The sequence below is a fragment of the Barbus barbus genome, assembly GCF_936440315.1.
Source record: "Barbus barbus genome assembly, chromosome: 32".
Classification (NCBI taxonomy): domain Eukaryota; kingdom Metazoa; phylum Chordata; class Actinopteri; order Cypriniformes; family Cyprinidae; genus Barbus; species Barbus barbus.
This window is the reverse complement of record NC_136760.1, coordinates 15205087-15231366: the sequence shown is the minus strand read 5'-3', so window position 1 is coordinate 15231366 and position 26280 is coordinate 15205087. Positions and strand designations below refer to the sequence as shown.

The 26280-nt window shown below is 41.6% G+C and overlaps 2 protein-coding genes across 3 annotated transcripts in view; one reads left to right on the top strand and one right to left on the bottom strand.

Moving 5' to 3' along the window:
• Positions 1 to 9296, top strand: part of LOC306852394 (phytanoyl-CoA hydroxylase-interacting protein-like) — a 38583-nt gene extending 29287 nt beyond the window's left edge. For both annotated transcript variants that reach the window (XM_079389156.1, XM_079389157.1), the window contains exons 4-5: positions 3732 to 3849; positions 6334 to 9296. In XM_079389156.1, coding sequence (XP_079245282.1) covers positions 3732 to 3849; positions 6334 to 6871 — 656 coding nt within the window. In that variant the 3' untranslated portion in view covers positions 6872 to 9296. The remainder of the gene's footprint in view (positions 1 to 3731; positions 3850 to 6333) is intronic.
• LOC306852393 (protein FAM13C-like) lies at positions 8848 to 26020 on the bottom strand (the record flags this gene model as incomplete). The annotated part of the gene is made up of 10 exons (XM_079389155.1): positions 8848 to 8962; positions 9324 to 9425; positions 16031 to 16218; positions 16457 to 16552; positions 16664 to 16747; positions 16857 to 17053; positions 17679 to 17760; positions 20218 to 20359; positions 21373 to 21565; positions 25852 to 26020. The coding sequence occupies 10 exons, from the start codon at positions 26018 to 26020 to the stop codon at positions 8848 to 8850; spliced, it is 1368 nt and encodes a 455-aa protein (XP_079245281.1).
• Positions 26021 to 26280: the final 260 nt, after the last annotated feature.

The following is a 26280-nucleotide window of genomic DNA, read 5'->3' as shown; positions in this document are numbered from 1 at the left end:
GTAGGATATCATTCAATGAGACTCCATTATAAGGTGCACTGGAGTCAAAGACCACACGGATCTTGTTTGGCTTCTTCGGATGATATACACCAAACAAAGGCAGATACCAGCACTCTTGGTCTTTCCTGAGTGGGGGAGCTATTTCTGCATGGCCGTTAGAGAACATGTTGTCCATAAACTCAAAAAATTGAGCTTTCATCTGAGGACGTTTGTCCAAAGTATGACGAAGTGAGGATAGACGGTTGTAAGCATACTCTCTGTTATTTGGAAGCCTTCTTCTGGGAACTAGAAATGGCAAAGGAGCCACCCAGCCATTGGATTCATCCTGATAGAACTCTTTGTCCATTAAGCGTAGAAACCTGTCATCGTCCACTGACAGTGCAAGCTTGTGATCTCTGGATGTACAAACAAAGATTGATTGGCCTAGCTTCTCGCTTGCACATGTTGCTAAAGCACTTACACCTTTTGATGTAAGATGATCTTGAAACTGAAGCTTGGTGCCATACTGCTCTTTTATATGGAACTGACTTTCACAGGGCCAGAAGAAGCTGGGGCGGCCACTTTCAAGTATGGAGGTTTTAAAAACATCTACATGAGCAGGTCGATGAGCACCTCCAAGACACACGTCTCCAATAACTACCCATCCAAGATCTAACTTTTGAGCAAATGGAGCGTTGTGTGGACCATTAATCTGTTGACGGACCTTGTGGACCCTAATGAGGTCCCTACCAAGGAGGAGGAGGATGTTAGCACCTGGATCTAGGGCTGGTATTTCATCAGCAATATCCCTGAGGTGACTGAAATGGCGCGCTGCATCTGGGGTAGGAATTTCAGAACGAATGTTAGGAATCTGATTGCACTCTAGCAGTGTAGGAAGATGAAGGCTTACACTCTTATCCAATGATTCCACAATGTAGCCACTTGCTCTCCTTCCTGTTGTCTCTTTTAATCCTGCACATGTCTTGAGTGAATATGGAAAAGAAGATCCTTCTATTTTAAACTCTTCAAAGAATTCTGTTCTTGCCAATGAGCGGTTGCTCTGTTCATCCAGAATTACATACATTCTTCTGGATTCTGTTTTGTTACCCACAGGATAGATATTAACCAAACAAATCTTGGAACATGCTCTAGCACTAATTCCAGCTCCACACACTTCAGTACACTTTGATGTCACCTCTTGATTGGTTAATTCACTTTCCTCCCCGCCATCTTCTAAGACAGGAGAGATGGTTTTCCTCCAGGGTGCTGGACCAGGATGTAGAGCGGACACATGACGATCACTATCACATTCAGTGCAGTGGATTTCAGCGTTGCAGTTTTTTGCCATATGTTCTATAGAAGAGCAGCACCTGAAGCATACTGAATGTTCCTTAAGAAACTGTTTGCGATCTTCAAGACTTTTTGCTCTAAAGCCTCTGCATCTTTTTAATGGATGTGGTTTGTCATGAATGAGACAATATCGTTGAGGATCAACAGTCCGTATCCTGTCCATAGCATTTCTTGTTTCAGACATGTTGACTTGGGTTTTATGAACAGCTATAGAAGCTTGCCTGAATTTATCTGATCTTTCTCGATTTTCTTGTTGTGACGCTGAAGGAAAAATGGCAAAGCTGGGATCCGTTCTTGTTTTAGCTTCTGAACGAATAAAGTCAGCAAACACAGAAAATGGTGGGAAGGCCACAGAATGTTCTCTCTTGTACTTAGATCCATACGATATCCATTTTTCTTGGATATTATAAGGGAGTTTTCCTGCAATCGGGCTCACTCCATGAGCGGTGTCAAGGTAAGACAACCCAGGAAGATAGCCATCCAGTTTGGCTGCCTCCAGCTCTGCAAGCAGGTCTCCAAGATCACGCAGCCTATACAGATCTTTACCTGATATCTTAGGGAAGCTTTCCAATTTAGAGAAGAGAGCTCTTTCAATTGCCTCTGATGAACCATACATTTCCTCTAGCCTCTCCCAAGCCATTTGTAGACCTTCAAAAGGGTGCCTAATATTAACTGATTTTAGTCTTCGTACCTGTTCAGATGATTCTCTTCCGAGATATTTGATGAGCAAATCCATCTCTTCCTCTGGCTTAAGGTCAAGGTCTGCAATAGTACTTTTGAAAGATGATCGCCAAGCCCAATAATTTACAGGTTTATCATCAAAAGAATTCAGTCCAGAAGTTACCAACTGACTGCGTGCAATGAATTTAGCCAGGCTGTAGGTGTCTGACATATGCTCAGGACTACGCTGTAAGTTACGGCTAGAAGCTTGGTCTCTTGCATAGTCTGCAGTGCGTTGAAGGCTGATCTCTTTGGAAAACTCTGATGCTGATACATGGTCTACTTCTGCGAAGGCTGCTGCTAGAATTTCTGCTTCTGCTATGGCCGCATCTTTTTCTTTCTCTTCCTGCAGTGCCTCTAGTGTTGCTTGAAGTCGGGCTTGTTCCACTTTAATCTCAATTTCTTTCTTTGCATGAGCCGCTCTTGCCTTGGCTGCCTCTGCCCTCGCACGAGCTTTTGTGACGGCTAAACTGGCCGTAGAACTTCTTGATGAGGTGGAAGCTTGAGAACTTGAGCAGGCATCATCACTTTCTTTGTGCATGCGATGGCGCAGTGATGATTTAGATTCTCTTGAAGACATGATCTTTGTGCAGGCTAACAAACAGAGATATTCCTTTATCTCTCTGATAGATGCAGTTGTTAAACAGGCATCCCCTCCATCTTTCCAATTTGCTGCTTATCTTTTCACTGTCACTGGCCTCACTGTTTAATTGATCCAGCTATCCAGCCGCTAAACACTTCCACAATAAACTCCACGAAGGTTCAATTTATGAAGTTTAATCATGAAAAGTGTGAAACTACAAAGAGAAAAATACACAAACATGAATTTCACAAAATAGATAAATCATTAAATAAATGAGCATTCTCAAACACAAGGCAAAGAACCAACAACAATACAGTGGTATCAACAGCATAGATTAATACTTTGCAAACTTGAGTAGAAAAAGGTAACAAACATACTGAATTAAATGCTACATTACATAGCACAACAATAAAGAACTCAATGCTCACTTAACAAAATCAAACAGTCACTTACAGATATTGCATTTCAAAGGGCTTTGATAAGCAAGATGAAGATGGATCTCTGCAACCACATGGAGCACCTTGCACAACTAAACCACTGAAGGAATATGGCCTACTTCCTCTTTAAAACAGGAAATCATTGGAAAACTAAGGAAACCCAAAACTAAGTAACAAAATAAAAGTCCTTGTTGAAACCGAAGTTTAAAGTCCAGCACAGTAATAGTTTATGACAGTAATATAGTATTTGTCTTCATTTGTATTCTTTGAGTTAAATAATATTAACACTAATAAATTGTAATTATTTAATTTGATTGGGTTCCTAAAACTCCAGTGTGAATCCAGCTACAAAATGCAGTTACAAATTCATAAAAACATTTACTAAAAAAATTATTAAATATTTTATCTATTTACTTACATATCATGTAACCAACATCAGAGAAGTGTGAATATGCAAATGTGTTGTTAAATAATAATAATAATAAAAACTTAAAATCTCTGAGGGTACTTCATGCAAACATTTTTATTTATGAGGAAGATTGGGAATCCCTGCTTTAAAGTATTGTTGATATGACCTCCATGAACCTATTTAGGCCATTATTGGCTCATTTTGACTTTCTCCAATACTTTTATTTTGTTTGTTTGTTTGTTTGTATCCACAGATTATTCCACTGTTCATCTCACACAGTTAATGGAGAAAGCCGAGGTCATTGCCGGCAGAATGCTGCGGTTCTCAGTCTTTTATCGAAACCAACACAAAGAGTACTTTGACCACACAAGGTATGTTTCTACAGGCATATTAGCGCTAAATTATTAAAGGAACAGTCAGCTTTATTTCCAAACCTCTATGACACCTTTCTTCTGTGAAACAAAACAGGTCAAAAACTTCCCTGCTGTTCTTTTCCATTTAAAAAATGTGGCTTAGATCTGTAAACTTCAAAAATAAGCATCACTGGTGTCAGACCAGTCCCTTTCACTTGCATAGTTATAAAAGGCTCCAGGATATTCTTCAAAATCTCTTTGTGTTTTGAAGTCACATAGATGAGGGTGTGTACTGTAAGTGATGACAATTTTCATTTCATATGAATATACATTTTCTTCCTATTAGAAAATCCCCAAATCCTGAGGGTTTTGCTTTTTTATTAAAATGTTCTCTCTATTGGAAATTATCTTTCTAATTTTGAATTTACTTTTATGCATCCCAGTGATTTATAGAGATGTCTTCTCTATTCAGATAATACGGTCCTGTATAATATAATTTGATGAAAACAGCCATTACATCGGTCTTTATAGCAGAAAAGACCATTTATGCTGTTGAATTGAATGCATCTAAGGCTATATAATCAATCTATAATGAGTTTTTCAAAGTATAAAGTGAATATGATTTTAAATGTAAGAGGCACTGTGCAATCAAATTAAATCCATCTGAAAAGGCTCATTGCAGTCTAAAGTAGTAAGGGGGGGGGGGCATTCGTTTCCCTTCAGAAATCAGTTTTATCTTACGTCAGTGAGTTTTACAGTATTCATTGTCTTGCTTTATTCAAAATTAATTAAATTCAGTTTCACATCAGTGAGTGAAAGTCTATTGTCATTGTACTTGCCCTATGCAAAACTCAAATATTAATTCCACACAGACTTGATTAGATATCTGGATTATAAGTCATGCATTTCAACCTGTTTAAATCATTTCTGTTTTATTTTTTTACCACATTAACAATAACGATCAGGTCTAACCCTGAGGTGATAGTAAAAAGGAAAGGTTTCTGATCAGACTGAGAATTTATCAGAAGGCAGTTAATAATGATAATTTACATAAAGGCTGGTTTTTATTGTTTACAGAATTAAAAGAAAATATGAAAAAGATTATTGTGATTGTCACGAATCCTGGCCATGAACCTCCATTTGTTCACCACCAGAGGTCACCCGCTCACCACATGGACCTTCACACTACACAGCACATTGGACTCCATTTCCCATCATCCATTGCACTGACGACACACACACACACACACAGCTGATTACACTAATCACACTCACAGCTGAGAACTATCACCCAATCACACACGCTTTATAAGCCTTGGACTTCTTCTCTGTCACTGCCGAGTATTGTTTAGCATTTGTCACAGTCTCTGTCGATAGCTACTCTACCAAGCCATTCCAAATCTTGCCTAGCCTGTTTTCCTATGTTTTGATTCCTGCCCACGTTTCCTGGATTAACCCCTTTGCCTTGCCGTTTGGACTCTGTTTGCCCCTCGTTTGGATCTTTGCTTGTGTACCTGGATTATCTCTCTGCCTCGTCCTATTGGATATTGTTCACCGATCGTCGACCCACACTTGCCCTAGGATTACTCTGTGTCTTGTCCATGCCATACCTGTCTGCCGTCGTTTGACCCTGCCTGTGAATTGACTATGTTTATAAATAAAAGTTTGCATATGAATCCGCACGTCTCACGTCTTGTTCGCCCGGTAACAGAGATCATATAATTTGTATATTTTTTGCAATTCTGATTTATTTTAAGATCAACCAGTTTTTACCTTTGTGTTAAATAATTGCAAGACAAACTTAGAACATGAGATATGAAGTCAGAATTCTGTTATAAACAATTCTGAGAACGTTTTTGCAAAATAATTGCAATAAATAAATTCTGAACTGCGAGAAATTAAGTCAGAATTGTTATAAACATTCAATTTTGAAAGCAAGTCTGAATTGTGAGATATAAGCTCGTAATTCTGAGAAGCAAAGTCAAAATTGTGAGAAATGAACTAAAAATAAATAAATAAAAATTGAGATATAATGTCAGAATTGTGAGATAAAAAGTCACAATTTCCTTTTTATTTTCTTATTCTGATGGAAACAGGCTTCCGTAGATTGTAAAAAAGATCTTTCTCCCAAACAAATGTCGTCTGTCGTCATGACCCTATATAACACTGTTTTTCAGAGAAAAACAAAAGGAGACATTTATCAGAATGTTCACTCTGCTCTTTTCCATTTAATACAAGTGTATGGAAATTGCTGTCAAGATCCAAACAGGACAAAACTTCATCATAACAATACCATGAAAGTGGTCCTTGAGAATCATGTTCTTTTTGAACCCAGTGCTTTTCCAGTTTCCATATTAGCTGTAACGTGTTCTCCAGCTACTACAGGCTGTACTGATTTAAGGAGATTAAAAATGGTTTGCGTTAAATCTAATTTCTTTTAGTGCCACTAAACATCACCTCCATGAAGTCATTTGTCATTTACAGTGAATTTGCTTGTTGCAGGGAGGCCCAAAACAACAAGATGTTGCTATCAGTGAAGGACAACAGCGGCAGCCACGGTTCGCCCATCAGCGGGAAGCTCGAGGGCATCTTCTTCAGCTGCAACACCGAGTTCAACACCGGCAAACCCCCACAGGATTCGCCATATGGGCGCTACCGCTTCCAGCTGCCAGCCGAGGAGCTCTTCAACCCCAAGACAAACCTGTATTTCGCCGACTTCTACTGCATGTATACAGCCTATCACTACGTCATTTTGGTGATCGCACCAAAGGGCTCGTCTGGAGACGAGTTCTGCAAGCAGGGCCTGCCAGTGCTGGATCTCGCCAACAACCGCTTTATGACGTGCTCAGAGGATGAAGACGGCCAGCTGGTTTTCCACCACGCACAGGACCTTATCCTGGAGGTCATCTACACTGACCCCGTGGATCTGAGCCTGGGCACGGTAGCTGAGATCAGCGGCCACCAGCTCATGAGCCTGTCCACAGTCAACGCCAAGAAGGATCCCAGCTGCAAAACCTGCAACATCAGCGTGGGACGCTAACCTAAAAAACTGAACCCTCCTGCTGCCTTGAACAGCACAGAAAATCGCCTTCTCCTTTCGCCATCCTCCTTACCCATTATTAAACTTTTCCATAATTCCTTCTGGTGTCTGTAAGGCTCCTCCGCAGCATGTGTCTCACAGCTTTTGACAAATTGCTCTTTTTCGTTTACTAGCTTATGGATCTCGAGCGGGGTTGGGTTAGATATGTTGTGCTCCTATTTTTGTGTTGGGATGTTGACCTGTCAAACAAACTGCTTCTTTAATCTTATTGTCTGTCAGACCTTGCTGTTAGAACGCAGAATTGTAACCAAAGTTTACACAAATTTAACACTAACTGCTCATCAAGTCACTCAAATCGGTGAATCAAGACAACTGTTCTTATGAGTTGTTACGAATGTGAGGATACCAAGTGAGATATCTCAAAAAACGTGATTGGACGTATCTGTAGCATGGTTGCAAACATTTTTGGAAACATTGGCATTAGCACTTCCATAATTGTTCTTCAGTAGTGTTTCATGTTATCTATTCCAACCCATCCAGTATACTGTGATTTAACATATAATAAATGTGATACGACATGTAGATAGAAAAATATTTATTTTTTAACTGGTGAATAGAAAATGGACAGAATCAGAAGTGCACAGTACAGGACTTTGGTGATGGAAAAGAAAAGGTTCACGATAAAGCAAATATATATAGATAATTATATATATATATATATACTGTATAAACCAATGTAGAGTCACGTGCACTATATCTAACATTCAAAAGCTACATTTGTCATTGTGGATGTCTACAGCAAATAAAATATTCTGGGACGACGATAACATGACAGAATAACCACACCTGATTGTAGCACAATTCAACAGTTTACGCTGGTTGGCATGCAAAGACACTACACAAAGATTGTAATAGTTCATTGCAGTAGAGCTGTCGGAAAGGAAAGATATTGATTGTTTCATTTCCAGAGAGTAGCTGCTTGAGCAGAATTGCACTTAAAGCGCACATCCGCTTCTCATGAACATATCTCCTGCTTTGGGATTCAGTATTGTTTTTAGTGTACGACGTGATTGGACAGTGTTCATTTTAACCAATATATCATTTGTTCTTCATAGATAGGAGGAAAACTTTGCTCTGTGATGGCCACGTACCATACTTTAACATGTTTTTGAGAAAAATAGATCTTTAAAAATACAGTCCTTAGCTCTTCTGGGAGAATCTTTTCAATTCTGGGTAGTATGTCTCATTTTGTGCTCCCATTTTAATGCGAGAGACAAATATATGAGAAATAATGTTAGTTCATTGTTCCCTAACATAAAACTACTGCAGCAACAAACCATAATTGTATGCATTGTGTGAATGTTAGTTCACACAATGCATACAATTATGGTTTGTTGCTGCAGTATTTTTATGCTAGGGAACTCATTGAAATTTGCATAAAACCATTATTTTAAGTGCTCTGAGTTGTTTTCTATCTAGAGCTTTGCATTATTTGACAGACTAGAGGTCGTGTCTAGCCCCAGAGAATCATGGATCCTCATTATTGTGCATAATGTCACCATGTTCCTAATTAGAATCATAAACTAGCTTCAAACAAGAGCAAGAAAATGTGAACATTGCATACGATTTGACTTTGGTTAAAAAAATCGTTTCCAAAAATAAAGTGCCATATTCCATGAACATAGATGAATACTCTATATTTCCTTTTGCCCTTTGAAATCTGAATGAGGTTTGTATCGATCCGTCTCACTCTGTACACAGCACAGAGATCGCACACGTTTGTGTTTATGTGATAGTAGCCACTGAAAGGCCTTGATCGGTTCGGCCCAACCCATTGAGTCTAGGACTTTCAATGTGGTCAGAAATGATATTAAAGTGCATTTTAGCATCATTATGGCACAATGTAAAAACTCCATTTGGTCCAAACACTGGGTTTAACACTGAAAGGCAGAAGGAATCTCTTTAACTCAGATAGTCTATGTAGTTTCCTGTTTGCTGAGCAACACTTCCAGTAAGCGTAATTTGGCTTTGAGACTTTTGTAGTCCTGGTACTCCTCGGCCATGGGGATTCGGTCATCTTTTTGTGCAGTTCTTCATTATTTTGGTGGAGAGGGAAAGAAGAAAAAAGAGATACCGCATGAAACGAATGACTGTTAGATTACACTACATTTAACCCTTGAGTTGCCTTACTGAAGCAGTTTTGTACATCAGTGGATAACAGATTAAATGGAAATGTATTTTATTTAAAAATCCATATATTGTGTACAGAAACATTGTCTTTTTTTCTTCCTGGTGGTATTATTTTGTGTATCATAGATGTGCATTATGCTAACTACGCCGAACTATTTTGAACTTTATTTTCCTTTTTCCTTCCTGTCCATGTTCAAAAAGACAAAAGTAACAAAATACCATTAAAATGTGCTAATGCCACAGTAACGCATCTGTGTTTTACCTTCCCATCTGTCTGAGGAACTGCTCTTCAAACTCTCTGATGGCTTTACGTCGTCTCTTCTTCTCAGCTCGAGTCTCACGCAAACACTCCAGCAACTCAGACCTGCAATTCAAGTAGACAAAGACAGTCTGTAAAGGAATATTTTACCCTACACTAAAAAAAAAGTTGGCAGATTTTTGTTTTCTCAACTTCTTGTTTTAAGTTTTGTGGCGGGAGGAGCAAACGACAGACACAGTGGGCGTGGCGTCAAGCCTCGGAGAGGTTTTTATTCAACAATAAAAAGGGAAAATAAAGTGTCCAAGGGGAAAAGTGTCCAAATAAACGGGGAATCTGGTGTCCTCTTTGTGCCGCGGGGCTAGTGAAGGAGGGTAGTGTTCGTCAGGGAAGGGTCCAGGGAAGGGGCGGAGTCCGGTGGCCGCACGCGCTTCCCTCTCGGGGCCGGGAGCGAGTGACGGCGGCGTCTCTTGCGCGGCTTCGTCCATCTCCTGGGTTCCCGGCGCTTCTGGGGGATTCGGCGGCCCGGCATCCTGGCCCGTCAGCCGCCTAACGGGTGCGGCAGTCCTCCTCGACGCTCCCTTCCTGGACCCACGAGGACACCAGCGTGCATGCACGGGGAAGAGACCGGTCTCCCGAGGAGAGGCGCGCTCGGCGTTTAAACGGCGGTGGTGATGAGGCTCTATTCACATCAGGTGCACCTAATCACACGCCGCCAGCCCTAGGTGTTCAACGCCCCTCCTCTCTCACACACCCACTCCCGTCGGGAGCCTGGTGAATGGCGGTGAATACGGAACGGGGTGGTGATGATGGACAGGGGGGAGGCAGCCGACTCGTCACAGTTTATACAACAAAAAGTTGAGAAATTTTCAAAAAAAAAATAAGTTGAGAAAACTCAAAAATCTGCTGAAGCTGGTTGCCTTAAACTTTTAAGCTGGCTCAACTTTTTTTTTTTTACAGTGTACAATTTATCATTAGGAAACATTTACACACCCATGTCACCCAAGGTTCCCTTCCAGGAACTTCGAGCTGCGTCGAAACGCTTATGGGAACGCCTTCAGCGTGACCATGCTCTGAATATTATGTGCAATCAGTCCGAAGGAGGGCGAGGCATCACGGGTGGGGTGACGTCACGACCAGGAAGTATAAAAGCACATGCGGCAGAGCCGGCTTCAGCTTTCTGTCATTCAGCGAAGCGCTCTGTGTGTGTCAGTCCTATTTATTGTTGTCTGTCTGAGAATAAAGCAGTATAGCTATAAATGCCTAAGTCTGAGGGCAAATATAAACTCAGGGGCGAGAGTTTCGCCGCCTCGTTCGCCCCAGTATGAATAATTTAGGGGCGAAAGTTTCAGACCGCGTTTCAGGTCGTGTGTTTGTCCTTGCCCTCGCTATATCACGAGTGGGGACACACACGATCTGTGCGTAGTCTGCCTGGGTGCGGAGCACGCGAAATCGGCTCTCGAGGGAGCCGGTTGCCCTCATTGCGAGCGGCTGCCGCTGATAAAAGAAAAAAAAAAGCTCCGCACCCGGAGGGCTCTCTTCGAGGAGGGAGCCTTCACGAGCTCTCTGTGCGGTTTCGGCCCCGCTTCTGCCGAGGCAGAGCGGCGGCTGCACTCGTGGGGCTCGCAGGCTGATCTGGCTGGTGAGAGTGAGATGGGTATGTCCTTATCTCCTCCCGTATCCGCCAGATCTGGCGCCCCGTCTCTTGTTTGGAAGCGGTCTCTTACCCCCGAGACGAGGGCTCGACGCTGCGTCTTTCTTCCTCCGAGGAGGTTGTTGTGACGAGCATTCACGAGGTTTCACCGCCTCTTTCGCCCCAGTATGAGGAGCTTTTAGAGGTGGTTACTCGGGCAGTGGCCAAGCTTGACATCAGCTGGTCCCCCAAGAGAGCATCTGAGCCGCAGACTAGCTTCTCGTGCTCCCCCGCAGAGAAGCCGAGACCAGCGGGGACTTCACGGCCGAAGGCAGATCTGAGGGCTGTCATTTCGGCCAAGAGGTCCTCGGCAAAAAGGTCCTGACAGGCGAGCCCCAGGACCGTGGAGGGCGACCCCTACTGGGGTGGAGCGGCTTACACCGCGGCACACGGTGACCGCCTCACCTCAGTGCCCTCCAGGGATTGTCGGCTAACCCTGCCGCTGTTCCAGGGCGCAGCTGCTCCCAGCGAGTGTTCATCTCAGGTCTTTCCGCCCGTGAGCGCAGCGGAGCCGAGAAACTCGCCTCAGCAGCCAGACCTTGTCCTTCCGGTGTGCCGCTTCGAGACAGCGGTCTGGCCGCCTCTATTACACCAGAGGTCAGTCTCGAGAGACTGATTTCCCTTAGTAGATCATTTGGCAGCCTGGCAGCGACTGCCGAATGTGTCTCCTTGGGTCCTGCAAACCATAGCGAATGGATATCGCATTCAGTTCGGGGGTTGTTCAACGGGGTTGTTATGACTGCGGTCCACCCCGAGCAGGCTCTGGTTCTGGAACAGGAAGTCGTTACTTTGCTAAGGAAGGAAGCCATCGAGTTGGTTCCTCCTCACGGCACCCAGACCGGCTTCTACAGCCGATACTTCATTGTTCCAAAGAAGGATGGAGGGCTGAGGCCCATACTGGATTTGCATCTACTGAACCGCTCAGTCAGAAAACTGAAGTTCAAGATGCTTACTGTCAAGCAGGTCGTGTCTCAAATCAGGATGCCTACTTCCATGTCTCCATCCTTCCTTCTCACAGGAAGTTCCTGAGGTTCGCTTACGGGGGCAAAGCGTACCAGTATCGGGTTCTTCCCTTCGGCCTAGCACTCTCACCCCGCACTTTCACCAAGTGTGTGGATGCAGCACTGGCCCCGTTGCGGCTTCAGGGCATCCGCATACTGAACTATATCGACGATTGGTTGATCCTCTCTCAATCAGAGCGGTTGGCGATTTGGCATCGAGATGTCGTTCTCGCCCACATGAAAGACTTGGGGTTAAGACTAAACGCCAGGAAAAGTGTGCTTTCTCCAGCTCAGAGAACCACTTATCTAGGCGTGGTGTAGGATTTGACCACGATGCGGGCATGGTTGTCCCCTGCTCGGATCGAGTCGATCCTCACTGCAGTCATGAGAGTACAAGAGGGCCAGTCACTCACTGTCAAGCAGTGGCAGAGGCTGCTTGGGCTTATGGCAGCTGCGTTCAACGTGATCCCGTTCGGCCTTCTGTACATGAGACCCCTACAGTGGTGGCTCAAGACCAAGGGGTTTTCCCTGAGGGTGAATCCGCTCCGCGCTGTCAAAGTGTCACGCCGCTGTATTCGTGCCTTAGACATGTGGAGGAACCCTTGGTTCTTGTCTCAGGGCCCGGTGCTGGGGTGCGGTCCCTCACTGGTTGGGGTGCGGTCATGAGTGGCCACCCTGCCCACGGTCTGTGGAGTGGTCGCCACCTCACGTGGCATATCAACTGGCTAGAGATCCTAGCTGTGTTCCGTGCACTCAAGCACTTCCTCCCAAACCTAAGAGATCACCACGTGCTGGTGCGCATCGACAGCACGGCAGTGGTCTCTTACATCAACCGCCAAGGAGGTCTGCGGTCGCGCCCCTTGTACAAGCTGGCACACCAGATCCTTGTGTGGTCCCAGGGCAAGCTCCTATCTTTGAGGGCTGTGCATATACCTGGGCATCTCAATGTGGGAGCAGACATCCTGTCGAGGCAGGGGCCGAGGCCCGGGGAATGGATGCTTCACCCCGAGGTGGTGAAGCAGATTTGGGCTATTTTCGGCCAGGCTCAGGTGGACCTCTTTGCGACCCGAGAGTCGGCACAATGTCCCCTCTGGTTCTCTCTAGCCCCTCCAGCTCCTCTGGGACTGGATGCTATGGTGCAGACGTGGCCGAGGCTTCGTCTGTACGCTTTTCCCCCGATCGCTCTGCTCCCGGGAGTTCTGGCGAGAGTGCACCGGGACGAGGTCAGTCTACTGCTATCACCTCTCTGAGGAGGGTGAGTGACCTTCAGGCCCTGTCTACGGCCTCTGTTGACTTTGCGCCCGGCATGGCGAAAGTATTTCTCTACCCCCGCGTGGAGTATGTACCTAAGGTCCCATCGGTCGTACCACAGCCAGTCGTACTCCAGGCCTTCTGTCCTCCTCCCTTCAGGGAGCCAGACCAGGAGAAGCACAACTGTATGTGTCCAGTGCGAGCACTGGGGACGTACATCCACAGGACATCCCTGTGGAGAAAATCGGACCAACTGCTTGTGTGCTATGGTCCCCCTAAGAGGGGTCTTCCTGCTACGAAGCCCACTCTTAGCAGGTGGATAGTGGATGCCATCTTTCTGGCATACGAGGCCTCTGAGCGTCCCCCGCCGCTGGGAGTCAGAGCGCACTCGACCCGAGGTGTGCGGCCTCCAAGGCCCTCTGGGCAGGTGTCCCGGTTCAGGACATCTGCAACGCTGCTGGGTGGTCCACGCCCCTGACTTTCGCCAGGTTCTATAACCTCGACCCACTCCAGGCTCATCCGTCCTCTCGTCCTGACACAGGCAGGGACTTGTCAGTCTGGCGGCGTTGGAATTCTCGTTCCCATAAGCGTTTCGACGCAGCTCGAATTTCCTGGAAGGGAACGTCTCAGGTTACGTATGTAACCATGGTTCCCTGAAGGGAACGAGACGCTGCGTCGCGTAGCCACACTTCCGGCATCCCTGCCCGCGCTTGCTTCATGACTTGAAGCTGAAGCCGGCTCTGCCCGCACATGCTTTTATACTTCCTGGTCGTGACGTCACCCCGCCCGTGACGCCTCGCCCTCCTTCGGACTGATTGCACATAATATTCAGAGCATGGTCACGCTGGTGGCGTTCCCATAAGCGTTTCGACGCAGCGTCTCGTTCCCTTCAGGGAACCATGGTTACATACGTAACCTGAGATGTTTTCTGTTTTACACAACAGAATATAGTTTGCAGAATATTCTCCAGAAAAGGTTTGCCAATTCTGCAGTTTTCCTGAAGGATTTTAAACTTTTATACTGTTAGTTAGTTTAAAGGTTTAACATGTTGTTTAAACTGTGTATTTGATAGAAATGCTTACACCGACATATTTTAGTCAACCCAATTTATATTTTAACAATGATAAAACTGTGCTAGATGATGAGACACTATAAGGAGATTTTTGTGAGAGAAAGGCACTGGAAGGGAGCCTCCGTACGGATGTTTCTATGGTAACTGCCAGGTCTCTCCAGGAATGATTGTACTAAATAAAAAAGGAAAAAAATCTATAGAAGTTCCCAACTTGTTAGGATTATCTTGAAATTTTTATTTTATATACTCATATCAAATTAATTTGCACCAAAGTATTTTGTTCACCAGCTGTCAATCTTACATTTACATTTATTCATTTAGCTGACTAAAAGCGACTTACAATTGCTATATATGTCAGAGGTCGCACGCCTCTGGAGCAACTAGGGGGTTAAGTGTCTTGCTCAGGGACACATTGGTGTCTCACAGTGGATTCGAACCCGGGTCTCTCACACCAAAGGCATGTGTCTTATCCACTGCGCCATCACCACCACCTTAAATCTTAAACTGTGACTGTTTACTACTACACAGTCATTTTCAACTAAAGTACAAGTTGCATAAAGCTGCTGCTTGGTTTGAAAGTGACTTTTGTGTGAGACAATCAACTTTTTTTTTACCAGTGACTGTAAAATATGTATTTTAGGTATGAGAGATACATCTTTTGTATTCACTGGGCTAGCATTGTTAGGCAGATCTGGCAACCCTGCTCTACCAACAAAACTAAATGGAAACTGGAGCTGAACTTTTAAAAAATGAAGTCATACGATACCTTTGTGTGTGATAAACAGAAAAATTGACATGTTTTGTTTTAGTTCTCCAATCTCAATTGTGCAGAGTCAATTCAAATCCCACATCTCGATGTAACATATTTGAAATGACTGTGCGAAACGACTTAAATCTCAGTCGATTCTTCACACAAAATATGACTTAAGAAGACTTGAAATATAGAACATGAATTATACCCTGCATAGACAGCAATGCAACTGACACATTCAAGTCCCAGAAAAGTAGTAAGGACGCTGTTAAAATAGTCCATGCGACATCAGTGGTTCATGAAGCTATGAAAATACTTTTTGTGTGCAAAGAAAACAAAAATAACTTTATTCAACAATTTTTTCTCTTCTGTGTCAGTCCTTACCACCTTTCTGGGCCTTGAATGTTTCAGTTGCGTTGCTGTCAATGAGGGTCAGAAAACTCTCGGATTTCGTAAAAAATATCTTAAAATGTGTTCCAAATATAAACAAAGGTCTTACGAGTTTGGAATGACATGTGGGTGAGTAATTAATGACAGAATTTAAATTTTTGGGTGAACTATCCCTTTAAGAGATCTAAAATATTCTCACGCAGAATAAGGCATTAATGTTACACTTTACTTTAAAGTGTCTTTGTTACATTTAAGAACTGCGTAATATTAATTAACTACATGTACTTGCTATATGGGTAGGGTTAGGATTAGGGTTTGGTTCAGGGTTACTTGCATGTAATTATGCATAATTTATTGTTATTATAATAGTAAGTACATGTAACGTGTAACAAGGACACCTTAAAAGAAAGTGTCACCGGCATTAATATGTGCTTTATAAGTACTAATAAATATATCCATGCTAATAAGCAACTACTTAATAGTGAGGATAGGCACCTAAACTAAAATATTACCACGTTATTTTTATTGCATGTGATGTGACTAAGGCTTGTGTACCTGGAGGCCTCGTGGAGGTTTGACATGGTTATGGCTGAATGTCTCACTGTCTTGATCTCATCCAGCGGAGACACAAAGGCCGGGTCGCTGTCTCCCTCCTCCTCCCCACAGCCTCTCTTATCAGTGAGGCACATGGGTGGGGGTGTGTATCGAATATCTGAGTCGTCATCTGAGCCTTCTTCTTCTTCCTGTGATACATTCAAAACAAACATACAGAATCTTACTCTAAATTGTAGTTTTAAATTAAAACTAGAACTAGTGTTTTGTTTTTTGCCATTATTCCAGTCTCGGTGTCACATGAGCTGATCATTGTGACATGGGTGTGGGTTAGGGTTAGGGTTCTATCTCAAAAACATTTTTAAAAATTATTTTAACTATTAGACTGGTAGTGTATGTGTACTGTATACAGTATATAATAACCCCTACTATAGTTGTAATAGTGGGAGTCGCACACAGGAGATGTTTCACCATCTGGTATCTATCATAGAGAGGTTTTACCAGGTTTTTCTCTTGGTTGGTGCCCTACGGAGACAATATCACATTAAACATTTTGTTCAAATATTAATGCTATAATCCTAATCCGTATCTAATTAACTAGAACATTTCTGTATTTAAATGCGAAAAACCTCTTACAGGGCGGCCGTGTAAGCTCTCAAAATACAGCAGACATTTTTGCAGAGTGATCTTCTCCAGGGCCATCTGTCTTTGGGTCATCTCCTGTGGACAGAAGAGCACGTGTTGAGTTAATCACCACAAACCCTGGCCGCACAAACACATAATCAAATCCCCACCCACCCGAACAGAATGCACCCGCAGATGGCCTCACCTTCATGTTGTCTGGGAGGCCGAGGGCCTGGCGTTTCTCCCGTAGTCGTTTCAGAAGTGTGTCCACAGTCTCCTCCAGAGAGGGCTTGTGCTGCTGCTCTGGCGTCTCCTGCTGGCTGTTGGTGTACCTGCAAATATCTGTGGACTGGTTGTTGTCATATGTCCGGGATTCCTCAACTGACAGTCTAAGGTTCAAATCTGGGGAAACGGGTGAACAAGTTCATTGGTTTGATTGATACATAATCAACAAAACGTCAAAAACAAACAACAAAAAAACATTAACAAGAAAAAAACATTAATTTTGACAGACAGCGCCATGAAATCTCTGCACATGAACATATATATATATATATATATATATATATATATATATATATATATATATATATATGTGTGTGTGTAACTATTATTTAACTTTGAAGTAATATTGACAACAAAATGTAAAATAGCAAATATATATTTTATAGATATAAATATATATATATATATATATATATATATATATAAATACATATACGTATATAAACTATATATATATACATATATATATATATATTAAAATGTTAGAAAAAATTACATTCATTTGTTTTTTAATTTGTATATTCAAAATTTTACCATTATTAACATTATAATTATTATAAAAAAAACATCTAAGATTGACAAAATTTGAATCTACTCATTATGTATTTATGTCTGACATTACAATAAAATGTAAAAGAATTTCCTGAGAGCCATGTAACAATTAATCATTTAAAATTGTTTTAATTAATAAAATAGGCCCATGAATTGCCTTACGTTTTATTATTCAGACTGGCAGTCTTACCTTTGAGCTGCTTGCGAGACCTGGCTAGTTCACTCATGAGCTTGAACATCTCTGGATTGGACGATTTATCATTATGTGAAGGCTGTGGGTGAGAACAAGCACAAACTCAATTCAAAACTTCTAATCATATGTATCATATGACCAATGATTATCTTGGTTATCTAAATGAAAACACAGCACAGTAGCAGGGGCGTTGCTAGGTTCAGAAGAGATAAGGGGCTTAGCCCCTAAGAACAAGTACACCCCCCCCCCCCCCCCCCCAACTGAGAATCAAAACTTTTTTCCTTTAAAATATAGATTCTGGGGGAAAAACTGACAACTAAACAAAATAACATGAAATTTACTAGAGATTCTGACAAAATAGTAATTGCTGGAGTCTATATTTTAATGAAATTGGTTTGAATTAATGATTTATGCATAAAGATATTTATTGAACAAATCTCGTTTTTAAGTCACTTTTAACAGTAGCATTCCAGTCACATTTCAGTGGATATACAATCTTGCATCAAGTCACATACAAAAGGTGATTTACTCTAATTTGATCACAAGACATCAGTGTTTATATCCGAGCTACAAATTTTTATCCCAGCACTGCTGTGATTGTTTTAATGTTTCTAACAATAAATATGTTTGGTTGAAAAGACTAAAGACTGAAGCTTTTCATAACTTAATGAATACATGACAATATACATGACAACTGCTCTCTCTGAGTCAAACACAGACTTGAATGTTCCGCTGTGAGCATACTTGACAAGGTTTAATAGACAAATCATTATTTTTTAGAAATAATATTAAGTGGGTGTTTAAATCAAGATGACGATCTTTTAACAATTAATTGTGAAGCTCTGTGACCAACTTCATCATATAACATCAAAATAAGAATGTGAACTGTGAAAGAAAAAAACATTGATGCTGGTCTGTCATGGGGTCAAATCATACCTCTTGAGCCCCCTATCACCTCCTGATTGGCAGTGTCTGTCTGAAAATATTATTTATTTTAGTGTGAGCTGTTAGCCAATGTGATACAAAACTACAGACATGCTCATTTGGACAGAGTGATTAACTGAGGTGTAGCCTAGTGTTCATAGTTAGAAGTTCTCAGTTTCGCGTAATAGGTGTATAATTATTACCTCATCAGCTCTTCTAATAATGAATGAATGACAACAGTTCAGTGGCGGGATTTGTTTTGGCAGCGGCTATTTGCACTCAGTGTAAATAGCATATTTTTTTAGTGACAGATGCTATTTACACTAAGTGCAAATAGCGATGGATTCTATTTACACTATGTTAAAATAGCAAGATTTTCTGCTATTTATACTACTTATTGCAAATAGTGGTAATTATCTGCACCTCAGTATTGTAGTACATTATAAAACAGTACGCAATAATAACGTACTGAGTGTAAATTATAATTTTAATTCAAATTTATTAAATGGATGCCACCTTATTGGGACAATAAAGCCCTCCCTACACCTACCCTAACCCTACCCGATACTTTATTTTCAACTTTTTGATTATTTCCTTAATTTTTATTGAAAATAAATGCCTTTCTGATGCGATATGAGATTTGAAAAGGGAGAAAAAAAATGTTTGGCAAAAGGTGGGATCGAACCCGTGTCGCTCGCGTCAAAAAGTATGCACCTTACCATCTACGCCACTGAAACCCAATCGCATGTTAGTGGGCGGAGTTAGTGTAAATAGCCTTTGCCAACAAGATGGGCTATTTGCACAGTGTAAATAGACACTCCGTTTTTTTAAACTTACAGTCTGGCAACAGTCCCACCTGCCGGTAGAAAAAGGTACTGCTTAACAGCTGACTATTTAAATACCCGACACAAAAGCTGCGTTTAGTTGGAATGAGCGTGATGTATAAACGGTAATCTACCACAGCCAGCAGACTGCTTTTCATCACGGGCAGATGGATTTTTAGTATTTGGATAACAAAATAATTGTTATACAACCTATTTTATTTGTGAAGTGCAACATATTCCAAAAGATCAGGGGCTTTTGACAATACATCAGGGGCTTAAGCCCAAGCCCCCAAAGCCCCTCCCCTCGCAACGCCACTGCACAGTAGTACGATTCTTCTCCAGTAGAGGGCACTAAGCAACAATGTTAAATGTTGAACTCAACGTCGAACTGTTCATGATATACACTGTATTCCCAAAAGTATTGGGTCACTCCCTTCTAATGAACATATTTGACTACTTTAGTCATTTCTATGAGTACAAATCTTAATGTTTAAGCATATAATGATATTCTAGGGAATTGTGTGCTTCTAATTTTATAGCAACAGTTTGGACAGGACCCTTTTCTATTCTAACATGACAATGCCTCTGTGTATAAGGCACGGTTCAAAAAGACAAGATTGATTGACTTTCAAAACTGTTGCAACAGAGATACAATTTTTAAATACATGAATTATGTTGCCGTCTTTGTTGCCAGAGTTTTGGAGGTGCCTTTTTTCTGTTCTAAAGAAGGGGGTGTCCCAATACTTTTGTCAATATAGTGTATATCCAGGATTTTTAATTATTCTGACCTTATAGTTCATTTCTTGCTCAAAGCGCTCCTCAAACCTGCGTATTTTCCTCTTGAGAGTTTGGATGTGTTTGGTGAGGAGTGGGATGGAAGTAGCTTCCTGTGCGTCTCCAGGAACCTCCGTTCTAACAACTCCACGAGCCCTAAATAGAAGAAAACAGACACACATATAAACACACTCGTACAACTACAAGGATCATATAGACCAGGCTACTTTAATCAGATTAATAAAACTGCAAAAATGCAGTCTTGACAGTAATGCAAATTTTCTGATGTTAGAAACTGAACTGTGAATTCTATACAAATACTATGTACAAAAAAGGTGTATTTAACATTAAATTCTATAGTGTACTCTACTGTTCAAAGATTTGGGGTCCGTAAGATGCTTTAAAGTTTCTTATGCTCACCAAAGCTGATCAAAAATTGTGAAATATTATTATCATTCAAAATAACTATTGTATTGTAATATATTTTAAATGCAATTTATTCCTGTGATTTTCAGCAACATTACTCCATTCTTCAGTATCACGTGATTCTTCAGAAATCATTCTAATATGCTGATTTGCGAAAAATGTATTATTATTGTCAATGTTGAATACAGATATAATCATTTAAACTCAAATAATTTTTTCTAAGCAGCCATCTTGTGTCCTGTTATTTATCCTAATAATGTATGGATCTATTAGTACTATTAATACTAGTACAGACCTAATGAGTCAGAGTAAGAACATCATAAACACCGAAAAAACAAAAAAGTAATTACGTATTTCCCATTTCAGCAAACACACACACACACACACACAGTATAGGCTGTCACAGATGTTTGTTTCCATCACTACAGCATTAGTCAGCAGGAAACTCATGTTAATAATGAGAAATGAAAATCAGGTTTTAAAAGTGGGTCACTGTGTTACTAGCTGCAGCCAGCTGATTCTAAGACTCTCCAGGAAAAGAGAAAGGAGGTATTTTGACTGAAAATGGCAACCGAAAGAGCTGTGTGTGTGTATGCATGGTTCAGGTCTACCCTATGTCAGAGGGATAAATACAGTTTGCACAGTATAAAATCATTACATCTATGGAACGTCCCCATAAAACATGGAAACCCAACATATATGTGTGTGTGTGTGTGTGTGTGTGTGTGTGTGTGTGCTCGTACATGATGAGATGCTGTGCACAGGGTGGAGACGGAGCAGATTCAGGGTCTGTGTTGAAGCGTTGACTCTGGCTGAGGCTGGAGCAGCGTGGGGAGGGCAGGGGGCTGTTGTCGTCTGTGATGTGTTGGATGAGTCGACTGGGCCCCGGGCTCTGCTGGAGATCACTGCTACAGTCACCCTCTGCCAGCCTACAGTCTGAGCACACACACACACACACACACACATACACACACAGAGAGAGATCAGAATCCCACGCTGGGATAAAAGCAGCGTGTCTGAGGGCTGCTAACCCTCAGATTACGATTCAAACTGAGCACGCCATCTGGAAAAGATTTTCTCACAGTTGCCTGATATCCATATCTGATCGATTTCAAATATAACTAAACAGTTCAATTCTCTGAAAAATGAGTGGTGCTTGCTGTGCAAAATCTTCCAGCATGATTCCAAAGTGTTGTGCGTGGCTGCTAGGGTGTTGCTATGTGGTTGCTAATGTGCAATGTGTGAGTGGTTGCCAGGGTGTTTATTTGAGGTTGCTAAGATGTTCTGAGTGAATGTTAATGTGTTGCTATGGAGTTGCTAGGTGTTAGGGACAGTTGCTAGGAGTTCCTGTACAGCTTCAAATGTGTTCTGGGCTGTTGCTAGGGAGTTGCTATGTGTGAGTGGTTGCCAGGGTGTTTATATGTGGTTGCTAAGATGCTGTGAGTGGATGTTAATGTGTTGCTATGGAGTTGTTAAATGTTAGGGACAGTTGCTAGGAGTTGCTGTACAGTTTCAAAGGTGTTCTGGGCTGTTGCTAGGGGGTTGCTATGTAAGTGGTTGCCAGAGTGTTTATATGTGGTTGCTAAGATGTTCTGAATGGATGTCAATGTGTTGTTATGGAATTGCTAGGTGTTAGGGACAATTGCTAGGAGTTACTATATAGTTTCAAAGGTGTTCTGGCCTGTTTCTATGGGGCTGATATGTGGTTGGTAATGTGCTATGTGTGAGTGGTTGCCAGGGTGCTTATATATGGATATTAAGATGCTGTGTGTGGTTTGTTACTGTGGTGCTATGCAGTTTCTAGGTGTTGAGAGCTATTGCTAGGGAGTTATTGTTGTTATGCCATTGCCTATTTGTATGGAGTATTTGATATTGTGTTGCTTTGCAGTTTCAAATGTGTTCTGGACTGTTGCTAGGGAGATGCTGTTGCTAAGATGTTCTGAAATGACTAAATATTGTGGGCTGTTGTTAGGGAGTTGCCTATATTTTCTAAATGATATTGTTTGTAGGCTGTTGTTAGGGATTTGTTATGTGGTTGCACATGTGTTCTGAGTGGGTAGTTACTGTGTTACTTTGCAGCTGTTAGACGTTCTGGGCTGTTTCTAGGGAGTCGCTATGCAGTTGCATATGTGTTCTGAGTGGTTGTTACTGTGTTACTATGCAGTCATTAAGATGTTGTGGGTGGTTGCCATGGTGATTACATGTGGCTGCTAAAATGTTCTTAATGGATGCTACTGTATTGCTATGTATTTTTTCTGCTGTTGCCAGGGTGTTATTATGTGTTTGCTAAAGTGTTTTTTTATTGCATTGCTATATGGTTTCTAGGGTGTGCTTCAGTCGGCTCTCGAGTTCAATAGTAAGTACACTACCAAGGCAGTGAGCCATTACTAGGGCTGTTCCATTCTCAGAAACATATCTACTGCACCAAAATGTTTGTTCCTTAAAAATGAGCTCAGTAACTGTATAAACTAGTGAGAATAGATGGCCCTTGCTAACAATTTTTTTTCTGTAATATAGGGCTACTGACTCATGAGTTGCTAAGGTGGTTGCTAGGGTATTTTAAACTCAGTGCTTAGTGGCCCAAGTTTAAAAAGGCCTGTCCCAAAAACTTTATGATAGTCTTTTTTTTTTTAAAGATAAAGCTTGAGGCTCTACAGGACTTTTCATCCTTTTTTTAGTTGTCTACAAGGAGAAAATCATAAATCTAGCTTGTCAGAATAGAAATAATACACCTTTCCTCAACAAGATGCATGATTTAAAGTACTGTATCCTTTCATGGCATGAACATCATGGGACAAGTTACGTGCTAAAGTTTAAAAAGTACCACTAGGGGATTGTTCAATTCACTAACACAAAACCGTAATAGTGATGCTTGTCTTACCAAACACTGCTAATAATTTAGTAAGCACCAATACCATAATTATCAAACTCTGTATAAGATAAACTGTTTAAATTATTATTATTTTTTTTTTGTAAAAAACAACTTCTTACACATTTTCCAAACTTAACGCACATATCCAAGAACTGCACACACAAAATGCCTCACATGAAGCACTGCATTAAAAATATCACAAACACATCTCAAAACCAAATTCTGTCAGTACAACTATCGTCAAAGATGATTGAATTAGCATACAGTTTGGACTGGCGGTATGGTTCTGTTCTGGGCAAGAACTGAAGGAGGTTAGTTAGCTATTGAGCAATGCGAAAACTGCTGATAATACTGACGGACCTTGTATATGGATGCTTAGAAAGGTGTCGTAGTCCTATGGGGATCAGCTGAGAGTCAGCTGATGCGAGCTTGACTAACGTGACCTGCCAGAACTAATGCTACGCTTGATATTTGCAAACTTGCCATAATATTAATTCCTGTGAGATTTTTGTGTGTTACATAGAGAACTGTGTGGTGTTTTGCAAAAAGTGTTTTATAAAATTGAAAACTGAGTCAAAGGCCAAGAATTAGCATTTGGTTTTGCAGATTTGGTGTGTGGTTCTGGTGTTTGAGTGTCAGGTTTTAGAAATTGTGTGACAAGTAAAAAAGCTGTAACTTCGTACCGTAAGAGATCTTTTAAGACATTTTTTGGTATAGAGGACCTTCATTAATCAAAACGTAGAAGTTTTGTAGCATGATTAATAATGCAAATTCACCATTCATACTGACTCAAGCTAATTTCAGCATTCCACACTTTTCCAAAAAGAACAATAGCAGACAAATGAAAACAAAGATGCAGAGAGACAGAGGAAATGAACAGAGTGAACAAATGACAAACTGCTGAGCTTAACACACAAACACACACAAACACACTAAAACCTGAGTCACCATAAACTCTCTGACCCATTGAAACCTTAAGATAATCCACAGACTGTGGCATATAGTGATTGTGAACCAAAAACTGTAACAAACAGTGGCTTCAGTAGTTCAGTTAAGCTTCAAAATGCACAATACTCTTCAAAAGTTTGGGGTCAGTACTTTGTGTGTGTGTGCGCGCGCGCGTTTTTGTGACAAATGAGGACATAAATTTGTATAATGACACAGGTATGACATAGGTATTACAAGAAGAAGGTGACTTATGAGGACATTGCCCCATGTCCCCACTTTTCAAAAGTGAGTTTTTTTTGGGAAAGTAGAAATGCGCAGTCTCCTGTGAGGGCTAAGTTTAGGTGTAGGGCAAAGGCACATACCGTTTGTACAGTATAAAAACCATTACGCCTATGGGATGTCCCAAACGTGTGTGTGTATATGTGTGTGTGCATTTTTAAACTGATCAAAAGTGACAGTAAAGACATTTATAATGTTACAAAATTTTAATAAATGCTGTTCTTTTAAACTTTCTATTCACCAAAGAATTCGGAAAAAAAGGGTTCAACATTGATAATAATATTAAATGTTTCTTGAGCAGCAAATCAGCATATTAGAATGATTTCTGAAGGATCATGTAACAGTGAAAACTGGAGTAATGATGCTGAAAATCCAGCTTTGCATCACAGGAATAAATGACATTTTAAAAATGTTCCAGATATAAAACAGTTGTTTTAAATTGTAATAATATTTCACAATATTAATGTTTTTACTGTACTTGTTGAGCATAAGTGACTTCTTTCTAAAATGTCCAAAAACACTTTTGAACAGTAGTGTATAAATGTCACTTCATTAGATGAAATTGCATGCTTACTACAAAAAATACTTTGTGGTTGTAAAGATCACCTGAACATATACTACACGTGTGGTTACTCTGCTACACCTGTGTGAACTTGAGGGGAGCTCAAAAATACCAGCTGGTTAAAAGTGAAGTTCTGAGTGAAGTTAGCTCTAAAAAATTTGTTAGCTTTTAGAGCAGAGAAAAAAACTGTGAAATGATGTATGCAAGAGGTAGTGCATATTAAGAATCTGTGCCAAACTGCCAAACTGTGGGATGAATACATGTGCTTATGTGTTAAAGTCGTGCTGTGAGGTGAGGAGGTGCCTGCGATCTCAGTGCCTGCGTTATTAATAGATGCCAGCGTGAAGCGGCTCGGGCAAGTGACTCACATGTGCCCAAAAAACAAGAGCCATCTTCTTCACAAAACCCATAAACAAATAAGCCCAACCCTCCTATCAGTCTTAGTCGGTCAGTGGGTTTTCATATCAGCAGACCACATTCATTCATTCATGCAACGTAGCATTCATTCTGACCATCAGGCACTCGCATGCTATACCCATAAAGCACTGCCGGCTCGCTTACCTGGTGAGCTGTGCTCTTGCCCAACGCCACTGCATGAAGGAATCAGGATTTCGTCTTTGAATCCCAGGCTGGGTGGACTTTCGTCGGGAGAGGTGTCTGAAGAAGGGCTGATCTCTCCCTCCAGAGCCTGGAGCTTCAGCAAAGAGCCCTGCAAGCAGAAGCAGAACATGCCGGCTTCAGCTTTCGGAGTGCAAGAGGAAGATCGTTCTGCACGCGTCGAGCGGAGAAGAAGGATGCCACTGCAGTCTCACACGCCCCTCTGCTCTGCCTCCATCAGCCGTGCGTGTGTGTGTGTGTGTGTCCGAGGGTGTGCGTGTGTGCACGAGCAAGGCTTGTGATCACGTCCCTCTCTGCAGCAGTTCTTTTTTCTGGCATGGACTATTCATGCCACTCTTTTAGTGGCGAAAAAGGAGCACGAGAGAGAGAGAG